General features: G+C 35.2%; 5 protein-coding genes across 5 annotated transcripts in view; 2 read left to right on the top strand and 3 right to left on the bottom strand.

Annotated features, from left to right (window-relative positions):
• Positions 1-365: 365 nt before the first annotated feature.
• MS (methionine synthase) lies at positions 366-5129 on the top strand (the record flags this gene model as incomplete). Its single annotated transcript, NM_001288487.1, is given in 11 exon segments — positions 366-409; positions 1572-1925; positions 2021-2108; positions 2332-2459; positions 2531-2922; positions 3018-3181; positions 3297-3377; positions 3470-3636; positions 3714-3819; positions 3938-4188; positions 4283-5129. Coding segments are annotated over 10 exon segments (2298 nt in total). The 5' UTR covers positions 366-409; positions 1572-1575.
• A 628-nt stretch (positions 5130-5757) lies between these two features.
• Positions 5758-7516, top strand: LOC102591605 (blue copper protein-like). The gene is made up of 3 exons (XM_015310690.1): positions 5758-5923; positions 6367-6630; positions 7167-7516. Exons 1-3 carry the CDS (start codon positions 5758-5760, stop codon positions 7514-7516), a joined length of 780 nt encoding a protein of 259 aa, XP_015166176.1.
• A 557-nt stretch (positions 7517-8073) lies between these two features.
• Positions 8074-14525, bottom strand: LOC102595807 (V-type proton ATPase subunit d2). Its single transcript, XM_006339136.2, has 10 exons — positions 14185-14525; positions 12640-12760; positions 10365-10472; positions 10185-10287; positions 9705-9785; positions 9522-9607; positions 9359-9418; positions 9231-9279; positions 8717-8851; positions 8074-8549 (listed from the first exon to the last, which is right to left on the bottom strand). Exons 1-10 carry the CDS (start codon positions 14363-14365, stop codon positions 8418-8420), a joined length of 1056 nt encoding a protein of 351 aa, XP_006339198.1. The 5' UTR covers positions 14366-14525; the 3' UTR covers positions 8074-8417.
• An 872-nt stretch (positions 14526-15397) lies between these two features.
• Positions 15398-22115, bottom strand: LOC102595478 (diphthamide biosynthesis protein 2). The gene is made up of 10 exons (XM_006339135.2): positions 21872-22115; positions 20797-21020; positions 20580-20688; positions 18552-18891; positions 17923-17992; positions 17727-17794; positions 17481-17596; positions 17294-17400; positions 16431-16567; positions 15398-15899 (listed from the first exon to the last, which is right to left on the bottom strand). The coding sequence occupies exons 1-10, from the start codon at positions 21950-21952 to the stop codon at positions 15655-15657; spliced, it is 1497 nt and encodes a 498-aa protein (XP_006339197.1). The 5' UTR covers positions 21953-22115; the 3' UTR covers positions 15398-15654.
• Positions 22116-24733: 2618 nt separating this feature from the next.
• LOC102595151 (cytochrome P450 82C4-like) overlaps positions 24734-25843 on the bottom strand; it is a 5089-nt gene continuing 3979 nt past the window's right edge. Inside the window, exon 2 of the mRNA XM_006339134.2 lies at positions 24734-25554. Coding sequence (XP_006339196.1) covers positions 24928-25554 — 627 coding nt within the window. The 3' untranslated portion in view covers positions 24734-24927. The remainder of the gene's footprint in view (positions 25555-25843) is intronic.

Here is a 25843-nt window from a genome sequence, read left to right as displayed (position 1 = left end):
TCATTTACCATAGTTTGAAGGTATATTTATCTTTTTTCTCTACTAAAAATAGTTATCTCATTTTAATTAATCACTTTACTAAATAAAAAATAATTTTTTTTTTTTTTTTTCTATAGTAACCTTGCAATAGGATTAACTAGTATGAAATGAAGGATATGTTGAATTAAAATTTTTTAAAAATCGATAAAGTTGAAATTTTAGCTTTGCGGTTGACGGCAAAGTAACTATAGGTTAAAATAAATCAAGTTGTATAGTGTAGATCTACCACAAAATGCTACCAACTTTAACATTTTTTTCTATATAAACTCAGTCATCTTCCGCTTCAAACTCGCGTCCTCCTATTTTCTTCTTCTTCAATTTCATCACACAAGAACCAGTCTCCACCGGTTCTATACCTTTTTTCCTAAAGGTACGCTTTGCCATTGCTAACCAATCTCATTTCTAGTATTTCAGTCACCAATTTGTTCTTCAAACTTCATTTTCAAATTGGGTTCTTTACTATTTCTTCTTTTATCGCTCAAAATTCTGTGATTTTTTGTTACTTTTACTCAGGTGTTGCTTGATTTGCATTTTTACTACTATTGGTATGAAACCCATGTCGATTTAGTGTTCATTGTTCGATCCCAATTATGGTTTAGTTTGGTTAGGGGTGTGTTGTTCATGTTTCATTTATGCTCTGTTTTTTTGGTTTATGGGTATGCATTGGAATTGAGGTTTAGATCTGTAATATGGGTTTTTGTTTCTGGGTATGCATTGGAATTGAGTTTTAGATCTGTAATATAGGGTTGCAGATCTGTAATGAGGTGTTTGGGGTTTGATTAGATCTGATTTAGCGGGTTTGTGATCTAATTTGTATTGAGTAATGTATATCAGATCTGGTGTTTTTGAGCTTATATGACTGATAAATGAGTGTATCATTCAATTAGGTGACGGTTTTAGTTTGGAATTTTGTATTTTGGCTTTGTTTAAGTTCTGATTCACTGTTTGTTTGTTGTACTGAGAAAGGACAAGCTATGCTTTTTGTAATTGTGTACTTTGTAAGTGTATGTTTAGTACAATATATAAAAATGCTCAACCACGTATCACATTAAAAAGAGAAAAAAATAATCTTGTTGAAGGTTTTTAAGTTTCTTCATCAACCACCTTGATCTTGAACCTATGTTGCTCGGACTCTTTAAAAATGTTGTCGGGGTTCAGATCCTTCAAAAATGCATTATCTTTGGTGGATGTTATGAGGTATCGTTGATGTTTATAAGAGTCGGGGGCAACGTAATTTCAAACCTTAGATCTTACTAGTAACCAGTGATACTTTTAAGAGTCGGAACAACGTAGTTTTAAATTGATTGGGGTTAGCTGAATGAATCCTTTAGATCTTACGAGTAATCAAGGATACTTTTAGGAGTTGGAACAACGTAGTTTCGAGCTGATTGGGGTCAGCGGTATGAATCCTTTATATCTATTGTGTTCTATTTTTTGGTGGAATGTGTGTTCAAAGTGTGTGGATCAAGGATGAGTTTGGTTTATAATTAATGATGAATTTCATGTCTGATTGTGTGTTTCGTATGAATCAGAAAAATGGCATCTCACGTTGTTGGATATCCCCGTATGGGCCCAAAGAGAGAGCTGAAATTCGCTCTCGAGTCTTTCTGGGATGGAAAGAGCAGTGCTGAGGATTTGAAGAAGGTCTCTGCAGACCTCAGGTCATCCATCTGGAAGCAGATGTCTGATGCTGGCATTAAGTACATCCCCAGCAACACATTCTCTTACTATGATCAGGTGCTCGACACAACCACAATGCTTGGTGCTGTCCCATCTAGGTACAACTGGACCGGTGGTGAGATTGAGTTCGGTACTTACTTCTCGATGGCCAGAGGAAATGCCTCCGTCCCTGCTATGGAGATGACCAAGTGGTTTGACACCAACTAGTAAGTGACACATCAATTAATTCTACCAATCGTTTTACTAGGCGTGATTATCTTGTTTGTGTACTGATATTATGTTAATTCTTTCTTTGATCCAGCCACTTCATCGTCCCTGAGTTGGGACCTGATGTTAACTTTTCTTATGCTTCCCACAAGGCAGTAAATGAGTACAAAGAGGCCAAGGCGGTATGTGACTTTTGCTATATATTCTTTTCATTTTATTATACATGAATGGTATTTGGACTATTGGAATGATATGTAATGATTGTGATCATTCATCATCATGACATAGATCTTATTGATAGATCATTGCACCAATTGCACTATATAGTTAAATCTTGTTGTTCTTATGCATGGAATTAGAATATAAGATAATTGATTATTGATCTTGATATTCTTACTCGTGCAGCAAGGAGTAGACACTGTTCCAGTTCTTGTTGGTCCAGTTTCATACTTGTTGCTATCCAAGCCTGCTAAGGGTGTTGACAAATCTTTCCCCCTTTTGTCACTTTTGGATAAAATCCTTCCAATTTACAAGTAAGTATTTTCCCTCCCTCAGTATGCTATATCCGAATGGACAAACTCTTAACATAAAATTGTCAATACAGGGAAGTTATCGCTGAGTTGAAGGCAGCTGGTGCTTCTTGGATCCAGTTAGATGAGCCCACACTTGTGTTGGATCTAGAGTCTCACAAATTGGAAGCATTCACCAAGGCCTATGCTGATCTCGAGTCATCTCTATCTGGCCTTAATGTTCTCGTTGAGACCTACTTTGCTGATGTTCCTGCTGGGGCATTCAAAACCCTCACTGCCTTGAAGGGAGTTACTGCCTTTGGCTTTGACTTGGTCCGTGGAACTCAGACCCTTGAGTTAATCAAGAGTAGCTTCCCTTCAGGCAAGTACTTGTTTGCAGGAGTGGTTGACGGAAGGAACATCTGGGCAAGTGATCTTGCTGCATCTCTTGCTCTCCTGCAATCTCTTGAGGGAGTTGTAGGAAAAGGTAATGCATTTCCTACCTCATAACTTGATAGTTGGTAGTGATTCCGTTGGTGATTTATCGCAGAAGATAATTCCTTATCATATTCAATTATGCAGACAAGCTTGTTACCTCTACATCTTGCTCCCTGCTCCACACTGCTGTTGATCTGATCAACGAGACAAAACTAGATGATGAAATCAAATCATGGTTGGCATTTGCTGCCCAGAAGGTTGTTGAAGTGAATGCTTTGGCCAAGGCATTGTCAGGTGCCAAGGATGAGGTATATAGTTTGTTCTTAACTAAAAGGTCTTCGGAAAATGTTTTTTTTTTTTCTACAACTATTATTCTTGACAGAGTTTTTGCATAGCGTCTAAATGTGTTTGTTGTACTTTTAGGCATTTTTCTCTGCTAATGCTGCTGCTCAAGCTTCCAGGAAGTCTTCCCCAAGAGTGACAAATGAAGCTGTTCGAAAGGCTGTAAGTGTTGAACTGAAGGACATAATTCTCTTTCTAATCAATGACTTGTCTCATATTTTACTTACCACCTTTTTACTCTTACGATATCTCAGTCTGCTGCTCTTCAAGGATCTGACCACCGCCGTGCTACAAATGTTAGTGCTAGACTCGATGCCCAACAAAAGAAGCTTAACCTACCAATCCTGCCCACAACCACCATTGGATCCTTCCCTCAGACAGTGGAGCTTAGGAGAGTTCGTCGGGAATACAAGGCCAAGAAGTCAGTGTTATACTTGTTTTCTGCTTCTTGTTGTTGGTGTTCTTGAATATCTTTTCTCATAATTCATTTTTTAATAGGATCTCTGAGGAGGAGTATGTTAAGGCCATCACCGAGGAAATCAAGAAGGTTGTTGATCTCCAGGAAGAACTTGACATTGATGTCTTGGTTCACGGAGAGCCTGAGGTAGGGCACTTACCTGCTTACCTCTACTTCCATACATGTTTTGCGTCTTTTGTTTCCTTATGCACACACTTGCATGCATAATTATGGGTTAGTAAGTTTCAATGCTTGATGTATGCAGAGGAACGATATGGTTGAGTACTTCGGAGAGCAGCTCTCTGGTTTTGCTTTCACTGCCAATGGATGGGTTCAATCTTATGGATCTCGATGTGTGAAGCCACCAATCATCTATGGTGATGTGAGCCGCCCAAAGGCAATGACCGTCTTCTGGTCCTCAAAAGCTCAAGAGATGACCAAGAGGCCAATGAAGGGAATGCTTACTGGCCCTGTCACCATTCTCAACTGGTCTTTTGTCAGAAATGACCAACCTAGGTAACTTTTGCACCCCACTTCTAATTTGAAGTTTAAACGTTCTCTGTTCATGTGTAATGAACTCGACGCTAACCGCCATTATTGCTTTTTTCAGGTTTGAGACCTGCTACCAGATTGCTTTGGCCATTAAGGATGAGGTGGAGGATTTGGAGAAGGCCGGCATCACTGTCATCCAAATTGACGAAGCTGCATTGAGAGAGGGATTGCCTCTTAGGAAGGCTGAGCACACTTCCTACTTGAACTGGGCTGTTCACTCTTTCAGAATCACCAACGTCGGTATCCAGGACACCACACAGATCCACACTCACATGTGCTACTCCAACTTCAACGACATTATCCACTCCATCATCGACATGGATGCTGATGTGATCACCATTGAGAACTCACGTTCTGATGAGAAGCTCCTCTCAGTTTTCAGGGAGGGAGTGAAATACGGAGCTGGCATTGGCCCTGGTGTCTACGACATCCACTCTCCAAGAATACCATCAACCGAAGAGATTGCTGACAGAGTTAACAAGATGCTTGCAGTTCTTGAGACCAACATCTTGTGGGTGAACCCCGACTGTGGTCTCAAGACTCGCAAGTACACCGAGGTGAAGCCAGCCCTACAAAACATGGTGTCTGCAGCCAAGACCATCCGCACTCAGCTCGCCAGCGCCAAGTGAGTTGAATATGCCACTGGAGGATTCTTGAATCAACTATATGGTGGTCATTGAACTTGAATGAGATACTTTTTCTGTTGATTTTAATAATTTGTATTGCTGATGAAATATTATTGTGTAGATTAGTCTGCCCTCTGGGCCATTTCCTGATTTTTTTTCTTTAATGTTTTGGAGCTTTTTTCTTGATTGTTTTCGGATTTCCTTATTACTATACCGGCAAGCGGATTCATGTATTTTTTTGGAGAAGAAATCAAAGAAATATTAGTCCGTTTATGCTCACACTCTTTTGCATTTTTTTTCTTGTTTTACTCTTCTCGTCTTAAATTATTTATCATGTTTCTTTGGTATACGTCTCTTAAAGTTTAAATGGGAAAATAATGGATCGTCTTTAATTTTTAGAGTGAAATAATGATGGGTGATTTGAAACTTCTAGAATTATATACATCGATCTCAAGGAGTATATTGATTCATATCAAGCAGGTGAATGTTTTTTTTATAACTCCTTGAGATTGATGTATAACTACAAGTTTCAAATCACCCATCAATTTTTATTTTTATTTTTAGAAAGTATGATTCTACAAGTTTCAAATTGCCCATCAAGATCTTTTCACTTACAAACTCGAACATAAAACTTCTAGTTAAGAATGAAAATATCCTAAACCATCCTATCAGAAATTATGTCGGTCGATACTTAGTTATTATCCTCTTCACTTCTTTGAACTTTACGAGAATATCAATGGAATATTTCAACTTTGTTAATTCATTGGGGTTCACGTACTTAGAATTCAATGGAATCAATTTGTCATTCTCAATAAATTTTGTTGTTATATTAAGCTATAAATAACCACACCAATTTTTCTTATTTCAACACATCCAAAAAGTTTTTATTTAAAACAAAATATTTTCCATGGCTTCAAAAATTATTTTTTGTTTTATGATTGGGTTTTTAGGATTTTTGCCAGAAATTACAAAGGCAACTGAATTTTGGGTAGGAGGTGAAAAGGGCTGGACCCTTGATGTTGATTATCAAGCTTGGGCCAAGGACAAAACTTTCAAAGTTGGAGACACATTAGGTATAATAAATTGCACAAATAGCCATTTTCAGCCCCCCCCCGATAATTGAAAAATAGCTATTGTCATGAAATTTGAAACTCCAAGATATTATCAACTATAGAATATCAAATTCAACGATAATGACTATTTTCAATTACAAGGATGAAAAGTGGCTAGCCTGCGCAATTACTCTGATATATAATGAATTTAAGTTATATATATTAGTAGTGTAGTTTCTTATATTATCAATGATTTTTTAACTTGTGATAGCACGTTAATTATAATTTTACCAAATTTATCAAGAAAATGTATATTTGTCAGCTATTATTTTGAGTGACGTTTATTATAGGGTAAATTTCCCTTAAAACTATTATTTTTTGCTTTGTAATTGCAGTTTTCAAGTATAACAAAGATAGTCACAATGTGTTCAAAGTGAACCAAACATCTTTCCAAAATTGCATAGTCCCTCCACCAAGTCAAGGTTTAACTTCTGGCCATGATGTTATTACATTGGCTAGCCCTGGTAAACATTGGTACATTTGTGGTTTTCCAACACATTGTTCTGATTATAGCCAAAAACTGGTCATCACCGTCGAAGGTGGAGCTCCGGCACCGGCACCGGTACCGGCCATGGAGTATTGGGTTGGAGGTGATAAGGGATGGACCATTGATGTTGATTATCAAGCTTGGGCCAAGGGCAAAAATTTCAAGGTTGGAGACACATTAGGTATGTATTATAATTCATGTATATCAGATAGAAAAAGTAAACAATGAATCTGATTGACTATTTATGTAAAAGTCCCCCTTTTTAGTAACCATTTGGTGTACGAAAGTCATTAGCCGATTAATTTGAATTTATGGCGCGTATGATCTTTAAAGAAAAAAACCAACTTGAAATTGTTGGTTAAAGGTGGAGGGTTTTCTTGGTAGCATGACCATTCATTAGATGGACACTTTCTATTTTACACGGTAATATTACTCCCTCTGTCCCTCGTGTCCAATATCAAATATATGATTTCTTAATTATCGTGTAAAATAGAAAGTGTCCATCTAATATGAGAGAACTATATCACTTCATATTTTTATAAAGTCATGTGTTTACAAAGAAGATTTCTCGTGAAACGGATAATAAAATTAACAATAAGTCTGTAAAGAGCTACAAAACCAAATCTTCCTCTGATAACTTTTACTAATTCTTCTTTCTTTTCCTTTTCTAAATTAGTTCATATAAAGCATATAACTACTTTCTATCTTTTCTTGCAGTTTTTAAATTTACCAAAGGACATCATAATGTGTTCAAAGTGAACCAAACATCTTTCAAAGACTGCATAGTCCCTTCAAGTGGAGGATTAACTTCTGGTCATGATGTGATCACATTAGCCACTCCTGGTAAAAAATGGTACATTTGTGGTTTTCCATCACATTGCTCTGACCATAACCAAAAGCTTGTCATCACCGTGGAAGGCGAAGCTCCGGCACCGGCAACTCCCATCCCTGCACCGGGACCGGCTACTAAGGATGCTTCAAATAATTCATACAAGGTTACTATATCTGCATACAAGATCTTTGTTGGAGGTGTGGTTTTAGTTTGGACAATTCTAACATTAGTTTGATCCAGTTGTGAACATAGAACTTTGCCTACTTCAAGAGAATAAATGAATAATTGGTTTATATTATGGGGAAAGAATTTATGCAAGTGTAATTGGAATAATAATAACTCTTGATTTCATCACTTTTTGGTCCCTTTTTCTTCATTTGGTTTTCTACATATATTTATACTTGAAATCTTTCTTATACTTCACTATAATTGGTTCATGGAAAGAGCAGAATAGGAAAGATTCAAAGTATTGCTATCTATAATCATAGGCAAGGTTCAAATTAAGCACACAACACATAAAAAAAGGATAAAAAGATTCATACTAAGAAAGTGGGAAAAGGACGAATCGAAGGGATAGTCTAGAGTTACAACAACATACCTAGTACAATCTCACAAAGTGAGATCTAGAAAGGGTCGTGTAGTGTCAATAGTCTTGAGTTGCACTAAACAAAGAAAAAGATAATTTAGAAAGGACATATCAACACCAACATGAAGTCTAATGGTTCTACTTGACAAGTTCAAGCAGGTGACTTGTAGCTCAATGAAAAATACCCATACAATGAAATCAGGTAATATGATAGCAGCGAACTCAATAAATAGCGATACATTGATACAAATCAATCCAAGTATCGTTCCAGATAACAATTATACCAACATACATTGACTTATTAGGAAAAGTTGCAAACGAACTGGGTAATATCCGTGCATAACTGCAACCATCATCCTATGACTTAGGAAAGACATAGGAGATATGGGTAGTTCCACAGAGAATGGCCTCACAATTACTGTAACCCCCTCCTACGGGGCTAGGGTCTGGCCTTCTTAACCAAAAACTCAATAGTTATCAACAAATGGTCGTGAAAATCAAATTTACAGACAAGCATGGAGAGCACATGATCTCAAATATGGCTAAATTACTAAAATATGAAAACAACGCTGTCATGGACTCTGGTTTTTTGGTTCTGAGACACACATTCAGAAATCCACATCAGGTTCCTTATCTCCTGCTCTCTCAGCCTTATATATGAGAAAAATACACCGTAGTGGAACTGCAATGAAAAGAAAAGAGTATCAATAAGGAAGCAGACGGATTGAAAGGTTTTTCTGCTGCATATCTCTGGGGGATTCTTTTTATGAGGTTTTTGGGTGGGAAAATTTTGAAGTTCTTCGGTACAAATAAGAGGATTAACAATAAAGATTGGTCAAATGAACAAACCTGTTGTTCAAAAGATAAGCAAAGGCGTTTCACTTCCTCTTCATAGAAAGCCTTGTCGAGCATCTGGCTCTCCCCATATGACAACTTAGAAAATATGGATTGATAAGGGGGGTACTTTTCCATGACACCGCGGACCTACAGCAAGAAGAAAAGGACAATTAGAAGACAACAGTCCATGTAAGGAGGATAGAAGACTAAAGAATTTTAATTTTAATTTGTCATTAATTCATTATAACTTTTAGTTGTCACAACAAAAGTATTAATTTGCTTGTATCTTTTCATTTTGTCTTATCTTCCTCTCATCCATCCTCTCCCTTCAAATAGCATTAAACCCACCAGGCACTATATGATGCTTCACCACTTTTTTTAAAGGGCGAGAACTGTATGCAATGTAGTACCCAACCACAATAAGAATCTCCTTATCTAGCTAACTATATATTTAACTAGGGAAAGAATCTTCCAGGTGCATAAAAGCTGCAACAAGAAGAATAAACAAGAGTTGGTCGTACAATACCTGATCTATATCTTCACATATGGCAAGTTCCTCATGACCGTACGGGTAACTATTTAGCATAGATAGTGTCAGAAAGAGAGGTAATGTAGCATATGAAGAACATGAATGATTGAGCTACATGAACTTACAGTAATCCAAAATTAGAGTACAACTTCCTGCGGTCATCACGCGTTAGCTCAGTGCCAATGCTGCAAATGAAAATATTTGTAGTTAATAATAGAAGCATTATTACAAGGTACATAATAAACTTTATTCAGCAGGATCATGGGAAATCCCAAAACAGTGAAATGCCTGTTTATAGTAATATTAACAGCTCTTCTGTCGGCCTCAAAAGAAAGCAAATCAGACATGATTTCTGCAGTTGCACCGCCTAATTTCTGCAAATAATCATATTAGACAAGTGAAATGAGTGCTAAAATTCATTAAAATGTAGAGCAGGAAAAATATGATAGAAAATTTTACAACAAACAGTACCTGGCAAAATCTGTAGAAATCTTCAAGGTATGCCTTGTACAGTGTGTTTCTCATAATCTCAATGTTCATGTCATCCAAGTCCTGCTCAAAAGTAAGTCCATAAAGAAAACAAAAATATTGATAAATGGAAGAAAACAGACTGATAAGCAACTGATGCATGGATTAAGATATTCCCATATCAACAACCAGACCTACTTGGAGTATACAAAAATAAGATGAGTATCATCCTCAAAACTGCAAGAAATCTCGACAGAATACTAGGCTCTGGTAAAAAGTGGGGAAGAGGATCCTGGTTAACTACTTATGAAGTGCAAGAGCCTACAATCATTTACTTATTAATTTCTTCAGAGGGACAGCAAACATAGAAAAGGTCGATGCTCAAGAAAATACAGGAATAAGGCAACATTTTTGGGGGAAACGAAACATGTAATTACTGATTACCTATCAAAGTTTTAAAGTAAAGGGTGAAGCATTTGATACCTCTGAAGTAATGCACTCAGAAAAGTATGGAGCCAAGGGTGTGTCAACAAGCACCAGCCTGTATAGTTCCCTCATATTCTGGGCAACTGCCAGAGAAGCAATGCTACAGAATAAATTAGAATAGTCAATACATGCTTTCATTTAGCTCTAATAATCCAATGCAAGCATTTGGAATAATACCTGTCAAACATGCCCAAAGGATGGCATTTCTCCAACAGTTCTTGGACATCTCTCTCATGCAAAGTTCCAGTGACAATTAGGACAACATTATCAATCATGTGGCCATACCTGAACCATATGATTAAATACCAAAACTCAGATTTGATTATGTAGCAGAAGTGGGTAATAGTGTAATACGCTAAGCTAGATGCACATAATGCCATTTAAGGCTCTACACTGACCAGTATTATTATGCAAATTTTCGTACAATACTAAATGCTTAGCATCAGAATAATAAGGATAATATGACCACCCTGCATTTAGCCATGCATACACTCATTCAAGTGGTGAAACATCCTCTTCTTTGCTTGTCTAAAATTATTGGGGAACAGTCAGAGAAGATGATAGGCCTGGAAAGTTTACTTTAGTTTAAAACACAGCATGGCTCATTAACTTCAGGATCTAAAGCTGAGGATTATCTTGTGCACAGCAACACACATGTACTTTTTGTTATTTTTTATAAAAACAAAAGGAATACATGAAATGTTCTTTTTTCTTCTTCGTTTTTACACTACTGCTAGTACATGTTGCCAAAAGAGAAAGCTTTGACTATTACATTTGATAAAGACTTTAATGTATTACTCCCTATGTCCCAAATCCCAATTTATGTGATTCACTTTGACTGGCACAATGTTTAAGAACGAAAGAAAAGACTTTTGAAACTTCTGGTCTAAAACAAGTCATAGTTATAATCATCTCATTAAAGGTAAAATGGAAAACGTAAAGAAATTATTCTATTTCTAAATAAAGAAAGGTATCATTCTTTTGGAATAGACTAAAAAGGAAAGTATAACACAAAAATTGGAACAGAGGGAGTATATATGGATACATTGTTGTTGGGTTTTTTTTATGAAGTAAAGGATTTCATTAAAGAACACCAGGGTGATGCGAAAGGAAACAGTGTACAAAGAAAGAGAGTTAGTTTCCTTATATGAGTACTAAGCTAGTATGAGTATCAATCAAAGATCTAACAAAATCCAAAAAGCTGTCAACGCTATTAAAAGGAGACAAAATGTTCCAACTAAACAGATTGACTAGGCATCTAGCTTTTAGAGTATGAACACATTGTTATTCAGATATGAGGTTTCGTAGAGGTGAAACTTCCGAATCTAGAACAGAATGATTTTTTTCGGGATAAGTGTAGAATAAAATGAAGTTATGCATACATTTACATGCATGACTCTCAAGTTCCTCTCTTCCAATGAGCAAATATCTAAAGAACGTTTAAACTCAGCGAGGACACTAAGTATTATGTTCCCTTTGTTGTATGGGGCCATCTTGGGTGATGCTAAGAACCGCGAGACTGTTCAACTATCTAGAGGGGCTACCTAGTGGTGTAAATGTTGAGAAACTTTAAGACACAACTCCTTTTCGTATCTTGTGGAAGCTGCAAATATAGATGTGTTAGGACTTATTTTTTTTTTTTTTTTTTTTTTTATTTGCACCGGGTGCGAGTCTCTTTGAGCCCCGACTAATCCCGGGGGTGCACAGGCCCTCGGCAAGGAGTTTCCCGCAAGTGCACCACGGTTAATTCAGGTTTTACCCAGTCCGATGGCCCTCAGAAATTGTTTGCACCCAGTGGGTTTCGAACTTGAGACCTTGAAAGGGAGCAAACCCCAAGGCTCAAGTCAATTGCCAGCAGGCCAACCCCTGAGGGTTGTGTTAGGACTTATTTATTTGTGTAATCAAAATGATGTAAATGGTATACATGATTGTATTGATATTTTAAGCTCTTCAGAGCAGTAACTAATCATAAGGATGGGTAACACGCACTTCATGTTTATGACTAAATTACTTTAAGTATATTTGATCTTCCCTAAAGAGCAGCACCAACTTGGTATTGTTTCATCCTTTTCTTATTTTAGAATGGTAAAAGTATTGTTTCTAAAGAGCAGAAAACTGCTGCAAAGTTTTAACATAGGATTTTTTTTTTGATGAAGTAGTATTTACACAGGAATTGTTTCATCTTTTTCTTAGTACATTAAGGGTGTGTTGCAAACTGCTATGCGGCCATAAGTCCTAATGCGACATATTACAACATATGTTAACGTAGTAGTAAAATGAGTTCTCAGTTCATTTATACAAAAATGTGCTCTTTACAACATCGTTCATTGAAAGAACAAAGTTGTAATCGTATTTCTCTAAGATAATTCTACATGCATCATGCATGGCAAAACTAAAAAGTGGGTATAGAGTAAAGAAACAAAATTTCCCCAGCAACACAAATAATATTTACCTGATGTATTCCAGAAAGGTTGACAAGGGCTCTGTGGCTTGGCAGAGCATGTGGTTGAACTCATCTACAAGTTTGACAGTACATTTCTCCACAATCGTAGTAGTGTGTAAAGGGGAAGGCTCTGCAATAGGCCAGCAAAAGTATAATAAGGAAAAAAAAACTAGGATAAGGAAGAATCTGACAGTGGCCTGTATTAAGCATTGCAGAAGAAAGGAGTATTTTCAAGAATTGCAAAAACATCGACGTTTAAGCAGCATTTTAGTATATGCTGCTCAGAGTTCCTCCTACTATCCAGCAAATTCTGAAATCCAGACATTCTGAAAACAGAACCACCTTGAGGAATGATATTGGGATATTGGCTACCATTACAACAACAACATACCAGTGTAATCTCCACAAGTGGGGTCCGGGGAGGGTAGACTGGTAGAGTGTACTTAGACCTTACCCCTACCCTGGAGGTATAGAGGTTGCTTCCGATAGACCCCCGGCCCAAGGAAAAAAAAGGGTCTAATAAACATTTAACAGGAGTGAACAAGTCATGGCAAAATACATTAGAGAGCAAGTCAAAGCATGCTGAAAAAAGAAACACTACTACAACAAAAGAATATGATATTCGAAGTGCAAGAACAAACTACCTCACTACCATTTACTTACAAATCTGAGTCAACTTCAAATAATCAATTTGATTCAAATACAAGAAAATGCCTAATCTATCACGAGGCTTCAATTGATTTATAATCATAGGCAACAAAATTATGAAATAAGGACTATTACATAAGAGTTAAACTTATCTCAAGCTAATCCTGAACCTACAAAAACAAACTACCTCAGTAACTTGAACTTACAAATCCGAGTTAACTTCAACATAATCCAATCAATACAAAATACAACAAAATTGCCTAATCTATCACGAGGTTTTAATTGATTTATGATCATAAGATACGAAATCACGAAATAAGGATGAGAAACTTGCAATTTTGAAAATACGGATTGTACTCAGTAGCGGGGAGGAGCATCTTAGCTATAGTACACAATGAATACTACATAAAAGAGTTAAACTGATCCCAAGCTAATCCTGAACCTACATAAACATCACTGGCCTCCTGTGTGAGGTCAGGTGATGGTCAACAACTCAGGCCGGAAATGTTGAAACTGCCTCACTACCTTTTTACTTACAAATCTGAGTCAAACTTGAAAATAATCCAATCAATACAAAATACAACAAAATGCCTAATATAAACTGATCTCGAGCTAATGCCGAACCTACATAAACAAACTACGTCACTACCTTTTCACTTACAAATCCAAGTCAAACCTCAAAACAATCCAATCGATACAAATACAACCAAAAAAGTGCCTAATCTATAATGACGCTTCAATTGATTTATGATCATAACTGATCTCAAGCTAATGCCGAATCTACAGAAACAAACTACCTCTACACTTACAAATCTGAGTCAACTTCAAACAATCCAATCGATACAAATAAATACAACAAAAATGCCTAATCTATCACGATTTCCGATCACAGGTAACGAAACTTACCATTTTGGAGATAAGGACCGTATTCAGTAGCGGATAGATGCATCTTGATGTCATCTAGAGTTTCGCACTGGCATAGATTGTTGTAATCTGCAGCGGTGAGAAGACCAGATCGGTGACCTCTAACGATGGCTTCCAAATAGCCACTGTGAATGTTGAAGGTAAGCGCTTCGAATCCGTACATGGTTGATATAGAATCCTCCACAGATACAGATCTGAAGCGGAATTTGGAGAAATTTTTTTCTAATCTTAGAGAGAAGATGGTGAATTGAATTTTGTGGGTATAGTGGGTTGGGGTAACGAACAAATGAACAAAGGCAGATCAATCAAGTTCTAGAGAGAAATTGACAAAAATGGTCCCTTATCTTTGGTAGTAGTTCAATGTAGTTCCTTAAGTTTCAACTGAGCAACTTTGGTCCTTTAAGTTTGCCAAGTGAACACTTCTCAAATACTTAGTGGATCCTGATTGTTAAATATAATCGAAACTGGAGAATTTTTCAACCAAAATAGCAATATAAAAAACTATACCGGTCACAACAAATAGATAAACAATAACAGTAATTGCACCTCAAAAAGTTGTTGTATACTCTTGAAATAGACCAAAAGTAGCATAAAATATGAAATATACACTTCCAAATGTGAGTTTCCATTAAATATGTTTTATTCTCATAGTTCTGATTGAATTTTATAATTAAAGTTTGGTAAATATCTAACGAAAACCAAAAGAGTCATTTTTGTCAAACTTAAAGGACCAAAACTACTGAAGTGATACTTAAGGGGCTATATTGAACCTACTATCTAAGATAAGGTCCCATTTGTGTCCTTATCTACAACTTCTAGCCTCTTTAACGTGTTCCGTTGACAAAATGACATGAAAACTAGACTTCAATTTTCATGTTTATGTCATAAATAAATTGAGGTGAAAACGAATAAGATGGTATATATAAAAGATATATATGTCTATCACAAACTCATTGTTCGAATAAAATTCTTACATCCTTGATTCTTGACCATGGGAGGGCATTACGAGAATGGAAAATCGAACTCTTATCAACAGTGTGAAAATTCATATAGTCAACCATCTCAGCTACTGAGATTACCCGTTTCAATTAATCTTAATGATTGAAAAAAGTAGTTTTAAATTGAGAAGGTTCATGACAAATTGAGTGAATGAAAAAACTCACTCACCAAACTAACAAAATACAAGATGGAGCTGTTCATCTATTAAATATGACTACCAACAAAAAAGAATGTGGAAGAAACTATCCCAAAATTGTCAAAAAGAAATTTATAGGTTGTAAGATCATCAAAATTATATACACACATAATGACTGAAGAAACAAAATAGCCATTTGAGACCAAAAGGCATAAATAGCTGCTGATATTACAATCTCTTACAAAAAATTTAGTGTGCCTTTGTATGTCTGCTGCATCTTCCACAAATTCATCTTGAATGTGTAGTGGTTACAATCACTAACTTTGTTGTGCAGTTTCATTCTTGTATCCTGATGCCCTCCCACTTTTACCAATCAAAAACGGCTCGGAGAAATTATTTTCAGGATGAATGTCAAGGCCGTGATATGACCTAGTTGCGAAGTACTCTGCACCAGATTTAGCTGTTCCGGGCATTAGAGTTTGTGAGTCCTTGTCACGAACACGCAAAGCCTTCTCTGTGATGTTCACTAAAGCAGAAACTCCATCTTCAACTTCTTCAACCTCTGAAGAAGAGAAGATATATTTAAAACTTTAATAAGAAGAATGCCTTCAAGTAATGATTTTCTTCTAAAAATGAAGGCACCAGACACAGACAGGCAGAAGTAATCATGTGCACACTACAAGATCAATAGAAATCAAACAAAACAAAAAATAGATCTTGGCTTTTTCCTGAAATCCCCCGTCCAAAAAACAAGTATTGGAAATACAGTTGCGAAATAAACAAGAATTGAATTTGCAGGATGAAAAGACTCCAAGACCCAAAAATATCATGAGAACTATATCTTAAAACAAACCTAATTCATGAGCTTAAAGAGAAAAAGGACCATCAATAAACTTATGTTGTAATTACTTATCTCATAACAGTCATAATCAAAATCACACTTATCAAAAGTAAATGAAAAATGGACTGGTAACTCATTGAAGAAGTGATAGTTGACAGTTTCATATCTGAACAGAAGCTATGCATGCACAGTTCTATGGTAGATTTATATTCATCTTGAACCCAAAAAATAAATGTAAGCAAAACAATGCACCTTGTTGTTCAACATCTTCCACGTATCCACCCTGAATGAATGAAAACCGAGCTTCTGATTGGTTTTTCGCTTCCATGGGGGAAGAAGTAATCAAATCCCGAAATTCTGTCACATAAGCCCCAGTCCATTCGCTTCCTCTGTTAAAAATTGATTAAACAATTTATGAAGGTTGCTTTGTTAATCGCCAGCTTGTCTGAATAAATGTGACTATTAATGATATATTTCATGATTTTTCCAATTTATTGAAGCACATTATTTAACCAGATACTTTTTTCCAAATGTAACCAACAATAGAGGCTTGCACGCACTTGTAAAGAAGAAAAACTTCAATCCTTTCCTCATTATTCTGCATTGACTATCTTTTTTAATATCACTTGAACGGCTTTTGGAAATCATCATATGACAGAATTAAGAATTGAAAGTAGTAACAATTCAAAGGATCCTAATGAATAAATATTAAAGGTGAAAATGTTATATTAGTTTAGGCTGAAGTTCTTTTTTTACATTTCCGTCCCCCTCCAGCTTACTCACACTCCCAGCACTTAGTTAGAAGTCAGGAGCTATCACCACTAAGAGCAACCCTATCTTGTCAGCTTATACTAAAGTGCTTATAAAACCTTCATATCTTAGAAGGATATGCCCACATGAACTGTCACTGCCTAATTCAATTCCTACTTTTGTCTAACATCAAGAAGCTACACAATCTAGCTACTCCATCACACGTAATGGAATGAGCTTCCAGAGGACGTGGATGAAAGCTAACAAGATAATTTTTATCTTTTATATGTGTAGGACTAACAGAACACTAAATCATTAAAAGAAATGTGAGTGGGCCAAACATAAAAAGGAGTTGGAAATACTACCTGCCGAAAGCAATCATTGCTTCAAAAGGAGTAATAACTGGAGCTAAGAACTCTTTACTATCCAATAGAGCAGTTTGTGCACAAGAAACATAAACGAAGATATCGCACTGCAAAAATACACAAGAGCTTCAGCAAACCCATAAATGACGAAAATACCTCTGAACATCATGCAACTTTGGTGATTTACCTCAGGGAAGTTGGCAAGCTTTGCAGGGTTAGGTCTCCCCATAACAAAAGTATAGGCTTTCTTCCCAGCTCGAGTAATCAAGTCTTTCATTTGATGAATCATGTGGAGGTAACCAGCTGCACCAGCAATAGAAGAATAAAAGCCTTAGTCTACCTATTGCAAAGGAGTAAAACATATGAATCATGCAACTTTCAAATTGCACCAAATCAGAACCTACAAAGTCCAAATATGTATACTAGAAAGTACCTACTCCAAGTGTTCCTACCAAGATCCCTATGATGCTAGCATCCTTTGCTTTCTCAATAAGGAAGTACCTGCAGAGACATCATTAGTTCGGAAACCACGAAACAGTGTTGAAAGCATGCATACCAAGAAAGAGAGAGCTAACAAAATCTGTCAGTTGAAACAAAGGGAATGATACAAAAAAGGTTGCAAATAATACCTACGCTTAAGAATCCTTTTCTGCTGAGAAAAGTCATTCACCAAATTATCTTCAGTAGCATCATATCTGACTGGGAATAACTCAGAGAACATAGAAGACAATAATCAGTAACATCGAAAAGACAGAACTAGAATAAAATTTTATCAGTAAAAGATAGAACTGTCTACATATAAATCCTACTGAAAAAAACTAATTTTCTTATAGAAGAGACAATAATTCCTTTCTTCCATTTCTTTTAGAAGAATTGAAAGAGAGAACTTTTAGCAACATAAAAAGTTAGTAATCATTTCATCTTCAAACTATTATTATTGACTTGGAGAACCATTTGGATATAGAAAATCAAAAGAAAATGAACAGAGAGAACTGACAAAAAGTTTAAAACACCTCTTATCAGACCAGCAAAGGAAAAAGAATGATAATCTTATCTTGATGAGATTGGGATGTAGAAAGAGATATGAAAATAGATAGTAATAGATGGAGGATTTTTGCAGTCTAAGAACACTAAGTGAGAAGATTTCCAGCAAGGAGAAACAGAGGCAAGTCTAATGTATCTGAAAGATTGCCTTCACAGCCAAACAATTAAGAAGCAAACAATGACAACTTTACATGTGAGAAAGTAAAACCCACACCTATTTCACAAGCATTGTATGTCATTAGTATATTTGCGAAGGCTGGGTCATCTGAACCAACATAGAAAATCAAGTAGTCCTCAATCCTGCGTCCCACTGGTAACGACCACGTCAACCCTCCAACACAATATGCTGCATCATTCTCCTCAATAGAACAGCCATTTGCACATTGACCATCACTTTGTTCTGGTTGCTCATTCATCGAGTTAAAAGTCTCTGGTGGAGTTATAATTGGAGACATAATATCAGCATAATGAACTTCCAGCTCGGAGCATACTTGAGCGCCCACTGATGCTTTGATTTCTGTGATTGCATGTGTATATTCAAGTCCATAAAGAACCTGCAGTCATAAGCAAAAACACATTAAAACTTTAATGTAGAATTTAGATACCAATTTTTTGGTGTCCTTAACAAGTCTGATAGAGAATTTGAAAATTCTGACAGCTCTGATTGCTGTATGACTAATCAGAAATCCTAATGGTAAAACCCCCCAAGCTTGATGAATCATATATGGAAGTAAAACACACGTAATGCAACATGATGAATTCTACCTTTAACAATAGACCTAAACATTGATAAATTAGCATCATTACCGCATCCTACTAAAAATCAAGAAAATTATTGAGGATATTGCATAGAACATTCTTAATGATTACGCTATTGACAAGAAAATCATTAAGAATATGGTACAGTCTTAAAGATTATATAATAAATGTAATCAGAATTCCAAGAATTAGGAACTTTTCAGGTAAGTTTTCAAGGCTTAGTTCAATTTTTTTTAATAAAGGTAAGTATTTTTTTCACAAAAACAATACAAATGAGTACTCATATCTGTACAAGTACATTGTAGTTGCATCTGTTTCCTTTTACTGTATGGTGTCTAAAAAGTCCAAAAGATTATCAAGGTGATCTTCAGATTACACCAAAATTCAAAAGATTGTAAACATCTAAATTTTATAGAGTAGATTCGAAAAGCCATTTTCTCAAAATATCTGGAGTTCCTCTCCTTCCTAATTGTCCATAGTATGCAATGGGGAAAAGTTTAGAGCTGTTTCTTTATCCTCTTATTTTTCCAGCCACTAATGGCCTATCCAGGTTGCAAGGTATAGCCCAATTGACCCCCAAAGAAGTTACTGGATAAAATCCACAACTACCAGAATTCTTGATAATGCACGAATAGATGTCCAGAATCTTCCACTGCTGTTTCACCTAGGTAACATCTGCTGCAAATACTGATTCCCCTTTTCTCAAGATATGCCTGTGGCTCTGCTAAACATGCCAGGTGAAGCATACAACCTTTAAAGGTGCTTAACTCCTCCACGGTGCTTTGCATGGTCACTGGTCACCCCTAAAGATGAATGAGCTCCATTCATCACTGTTGTATCAGGAGTTAACCGTAAAGATCCTGTATTTTCTTGCTTTCCCGCATAACCTATCACCCAGGGGTCGACTTACTCCTTCGAACTTGCCAATCAGTTGCACTATACTGTCAATTTCCCAACTATGGCATCCTAAAAACTCAGATTATCCAGACACCCTTTCTTTCCAAATGACGGACAATGATTTTGAAACCTTGTCATTTTCTCCTGTACTTGATACATATCAATTAATTAAGTTTGGTTTTATCTGCATGGAAAATTCTCATTCAATTTTCCAAATTTCACAAAAGCATTATTTATTTTAGTGTTTTAACAAGAACTTTCAAATAGAGAAACTGTGAATGTGAAACAACTGCTTGAAACGCAATGAAGATCAATCTTACTGATAAAATCAACCACTTGACTAAACCAAATTGATATAAAACCAACAATCACTGACCAAACACTAATAGCTAACGACAAGCTTTTAGTTTGAGTCCACAAATTAAAATGTACCAATATTTACCAAAGCAACAAAAGACAGAAAAAAAATTCAAGCTAATATTGCACTAGACAAGATAAGCTTATTTCAACTTCCCAATGTTAAACTTATGCAGAACAGCAGAAACAAACAACAGAATAGGAAGTAGCAGTTAATCATAATTCATACCAAAATAGGTTTGCCAGCTTTTATAGTATACTCGCATAGTGTTTGAGCACATAGGGGCACATTTAGTGAAGCTTTTCCAAGGACAAGAAATGCGGGAAGAGTTGATGTCCTACAGCAGAAATAGTCAGATCCAAACACTAACTTTGTCAACTGTTCCGAAAGAACCCCAATAGTAAGTTACAAAGTGGGATAAAAATCATAAACATGCAATACTCACGGACTGAAGCAAGTATGACCATAATGGATAACGCAGTCCGCATTGGCATGAGATGCTCCAACTTCATCGACACAGCAATTTCCATACATAGTATCCGCCATTACATACAGCTTAACGTCCTTTGCATCTCCATTGCTTCCAGCATGTAACTGCTTGAATGAGCGAAGTTTTTCATGTAGAGCAGCAACTATCCTCGTGGAATCTTTCAATAATTTATCTGGGAACTAACAGTTTAAGCAAAACATATCATGTACCATTCAAACGCCAGTGATTTTCCATAACTAGCACCTTTAACAAGCAACTCTACTACATCTCAAATGATACGGAAAAGAAAAAGAACCAGAAAGAGAAAGAAAAAAACTCTTGTTTTCTACATTCCTCAGATATTTTGTTCTTTCTGAAGACATTATATTGAAAAGAACTTTGAACCAACGAACAAGTTGATATAAACAAAGAAATTTGAGCTGTGTAACAAATATCTCCCTCAAAGAAATCATGATTAAACTAGCCATGATATAGAGAAGCTCTCACACTGTAGAAGCAGGTCTAAATAACTCACCACCTTCTTGAAGCAAACAAGCTATTAGAAGAGATGATTTCACCCCATTATTCTTTTTTCATATCACTGAGTAGCTAATTATGCAGACAGTATCCTCATTTTTACTAAAGAGTTTTTGTCCCAACTCCTATTTAAGGCTACATACTTTGATTACAGACATGCATGACCAGCATACCATCCTAAATTCTTTCATTGAGCCGCTACTACATTTGAAGCAAAGGGAAAATGTGGTTTTTCCAAACTTTTCTCCTGCAATTATGGAAGTTTTTTTTTCCAATAACTATAGTGTCCAGGCCAGCTTGCACGCAGCTCGACTAATTCAATAGAATACCTTCCACCTCCCACCAGCAACAGGTAGGTAACTCTACTGTGGAAACATATCATTGATTGACTATTTATATAATCGAGCACTAAGATTTTTTTGTTTTTTTTCAGTATTTGTAGGGTTTATGGAGACAAATTCAAATTTATTTCTAACAAACAAAAACTATAAAGTTGAAGAAACAAAATGTTTACCTGAAGAGCAACTCGTCGGAAAGCTCTCGCCGAGATGAATCCGGCGACACGGTCAATCTCATTAGTCGATTCCAAGTCCATGGAGAAACTAAAAACTAGAGAGGAAGAATTGAAGTTCAGTAATTAACAGACAAAATCCCTAAATTGGCGATACCAAATTCCACACAGAAAATAATTTAAAGCTCGAGCTATCAACAGAGGTGAAAGGAGCTCGAAGAAGCCATTGAAGGGTTATGGAGAAAAATAACAAAAATGGTCCATTACGTTTAAGTATAAGTTCAAAATAGTCATTTAAATATTACATTTAACAGTTTAGATGCTTTAACTTTGTCAAAATTAACATTTTCAGTCATCATCGAATACTTACCAAAATTCATTAGGTTAGATTTGACGGAAATAATAATGATGATGATGATGATAATAGTAATAAATCAAAAAATATATATATCATCAAATTCTAAAAAATTAAACTCAAAAATATACTTGACACTTAAAAATAACATAAATTATATCTTAAAACTTGCACCAAACTCAAAAATACCGAATCAATATTTATTTAAATTATAATTTAAATTTGTCATCAAACATAGGTCTTTTTTTTTATCATTCTTTATATACATTTTCTTTTGAAATGTCGTATCTAAAATTTTGTTTTTAAATTTTTGTTTATAATTTCTTAAATTAATTATTCAACGTTACTTATCAAAATCGTACTGTAAATATCAAATAATTTTTTATTTCAAAAATTAAAAAGAAATTGTGAACTATTCTTTACAAGTAAATAAATCTTTTCGATGTTAGTTACTCAATTTTTTTGGTCGATCTTTTTTTAGATAACAAACTATGCACTAATTCTACTATTAATTGTGTAATTCTATTTTGCTCAAGTAGAAAATTGTAGGGATGTTCATTGGTCGCTTTGGTATGTTCCAAAAGATTTTGAATTGATAATTTTAATTTTAATTTTTTTAAAATACTATAACAAAGTATTTAATATGATTCTATGTTTCAATTTACAATTTGGATTTGTGCTATTTTTTGTACATAAGAAACTTGGTGACTTGGTGTTATGGAACTATAGATGAAGAATTGGGCCAAAAATAAAAACTGAATATGAGTTTTTATGTTAAGGGCTTTTTGTTGAGTTCATTTGTATGAGCTAGGCCCATTGCGCAACTTTTATTAGTTGGAATTCGGACCATTTAAATTGCACGGTTTATCGTTCAAATAAAGTGAAAGTATAAATTTATGGGCAAATTACTTAACTACACTCCTTTACTTACCTTAATATCCATTTATCCTTACTTATTTCAAAAAATTTAAAAATCCCTTATTTACCTATGCGCATGTATCCCGTGCACAACGCTATGTATCCAGCTATGTGGAATGTATCAAACGCTATGTATCCCGTTATGTGGAATGTATCAAACCTAATGTATCCCGTGCACAACGCTATGTATCCCGCAAACATCATTTTTAAGGAATTTTTGGTAAATAGAAAACTAGAAGGGATAGGATGTTATTTAGTATTTATAATATGTGGTTCCTATAATTTATACTAAATTTATATCATGTAAAAAAATTATTTGTCTTGAATCGTAAAAATTAAATACCAACATAAAATGGGACAGAAGTGCAAATGAACTAATTAGGACTTGTTGGTATTTTGTCTCGTTTCTGATAGACAATAGATAGTACTCGAAACAATTACTACCTAGCTCAAAGATTGTGGGATCAAACTTCATTCATACCAAAAATCTAACATTTAATACTTGTAGAAAATATTTGAATTGACTTATTTTAAGTTTTTTTTTTTCAACTATTATTTTTGATAGTGTTTGAAAAAGATAAAAAGTGTTTTTAAGCATTTACTTTTAGTCCAAAAAAATACTAAAATAAGCTAAAAGTTGGGTATAATCAATTTGTCGTCGCATCTAGCTTACAAGTTGTTTAAAAAAACCGATCCAAACACCCTCTTAGTCTTATTTGGATTCATACACGATTCATTCATTTTCTTTGTTAGGTCCAAAAATAGCACCGAGCAACGTCATCACTATATATATATATATATATCATTTTCATATACAATAAAAATATTTACTCATAGCAATTCTTTGGACAAATATGGCTCCACCACTATATGACAAATCGAGTATATATTGGCCCTTTTTTTTTTTGTGGAGAGATGATGAAACAATTGTGGAATGGTCACTTCTTGTGTAATTTAGTGTTTGTCAATAAGGAACATAACATAAATCTGTTTGGTATTTTTCCCATCTTGATATATATAAATATATATAGTACTAATAATTGATAGCTAGTGAAAAGAATTAACAATTGATAGTTATGGGCAGAAAATAACAATTCATAGTACAAATTATTTGACATGATTGAGATAACATGGCAATACTGAAATTTTTGTCTGATTTTCGAATTTTAATCAAACATACTAAATTCTGTAAAGAAAAAACAAAAAAACAAAATGTGCTCCTCTCCTTACCGTCCAATGGCTTTCAGCTCCTTTACAACTATCTTTCGCCCAACATGATCACGAACGAAAACAAAGAATTATGTAGATAAGAGGATGAAACGAACCAACCCACTTAGTTTGTCCTGATTGGAAGAAGAAAGAAAGAAAGAGAACGGTGACTCTTTTCCTTGGTTTTCAGCTCCTTTTGCACGGAGAACATCGTCGGAGAACAATGTCGGGACAGAGTGAGAGTTTCTATTGGTTATGCCCTTTTAAGTGTCAGTTCTTCCATATTATATAAATTAAAAATAATTTTATAAAGACCTATAAAACCAACCTTAGATAAAAAAAATAGGAAAATTAAACGATAATTAAATCACATAAAATGTTTTAAAAAAACACTATATATTACAATTACTTAAAACATTAGTACTAAAGTTCGAAAAAAGTGGCTCTTAGATTTCTAGTTGCATTTGCCAAAAGATTCAGCTGGAATTTTATGCCACTACTAAAAAAACAGTGAAAATCAACCTAAAAAAAAGGATTGTAAAACAATCGATCTCCGAAAATCGATTTTATTTTTACATTAAAGTTCATAAAGCATAGAATTCAAACGTGGGGTGATTACAACTTCCACAGGTTTTGCTTTAGGCATAGTAATCCCTTGACCTTCAGTCATATCCACAGGCAAATTTGATGGTGTACCAAAGTTAAATCCTTGAATTAATCGACCAATCGTAAGGTGCGCCACTTGCGTCGCGAAATTAATTCCGGGACAAGATCGTCTTCCAGAACCAAACGGGATGAACTCAAAATGTTGACCACGAGCATCCACATTCGAATGTTCGTTTAAGAATCTTTCTGGCATGAACTTATCAGGTTCTGAATAAACTCGAGGATCTCGTTGTATTTTCCATGCGTTCGGGAACAAACGAGTACCCTTTGGGATGTTGTACCCCGCCACGGTACAATCTTCCACAGCTTCGTGTGGAACTAACAAAGGTGCAGGTGGATATAAGCGTAATGCTTCTTTAACAATAGCTTGGAGATAGACAAGATCTTTGATGTCGGATTCTTCTACCCATCTATCTTTACCAACTTTGTTGTCTATTTCTTTTTGGACATGGCTCATGACGTGAGGATTGTTCAATAGCAATGACATGAGCCATGTTAGGTGAACCGCGGTTGTGTCTGAACCATCTAATATCATGCTCTACAAAAATATTTGTATTAGTAAAAATGGTAAGGAATATAAAACAACTCTCATATAAATTCTAAAAGCTAAAACTATTAAGGACTTTAAACATTTACTAATTACTATAGCAAATATGTATCAAGAAAAGACATTAAATTTTAACTTTGGTTTAATGTTGATATATTATCTATAACTATCACTGTCAAGTTAAGATAATCTAAGACATCTTGTAACTGTTCTAGATTACATATATTATGAAGGATTACATACCCATTTATATATATATATATATATATATATATATATA

This window comes from Solanum tuberosum, unplaced genomic scaffold (genome assembly GCF_000226075.1).
Source record: "Solanum tuberosum cultivar DM 1-3 516 R44 unplaced genomic scaffold, SolTub_3.0 scf00008, whole genome shotgun sequence".
NCBI classification, from domain to species: Eukaryota; Viridiplantae; Streptophyta; class Magnoliopsida; order Solanales; family Solanaceae; genus Solanum; species Solanum tuberosum.
This window is presented reverse-complemented; position numbering and strand designations above follow the sequence as displayed.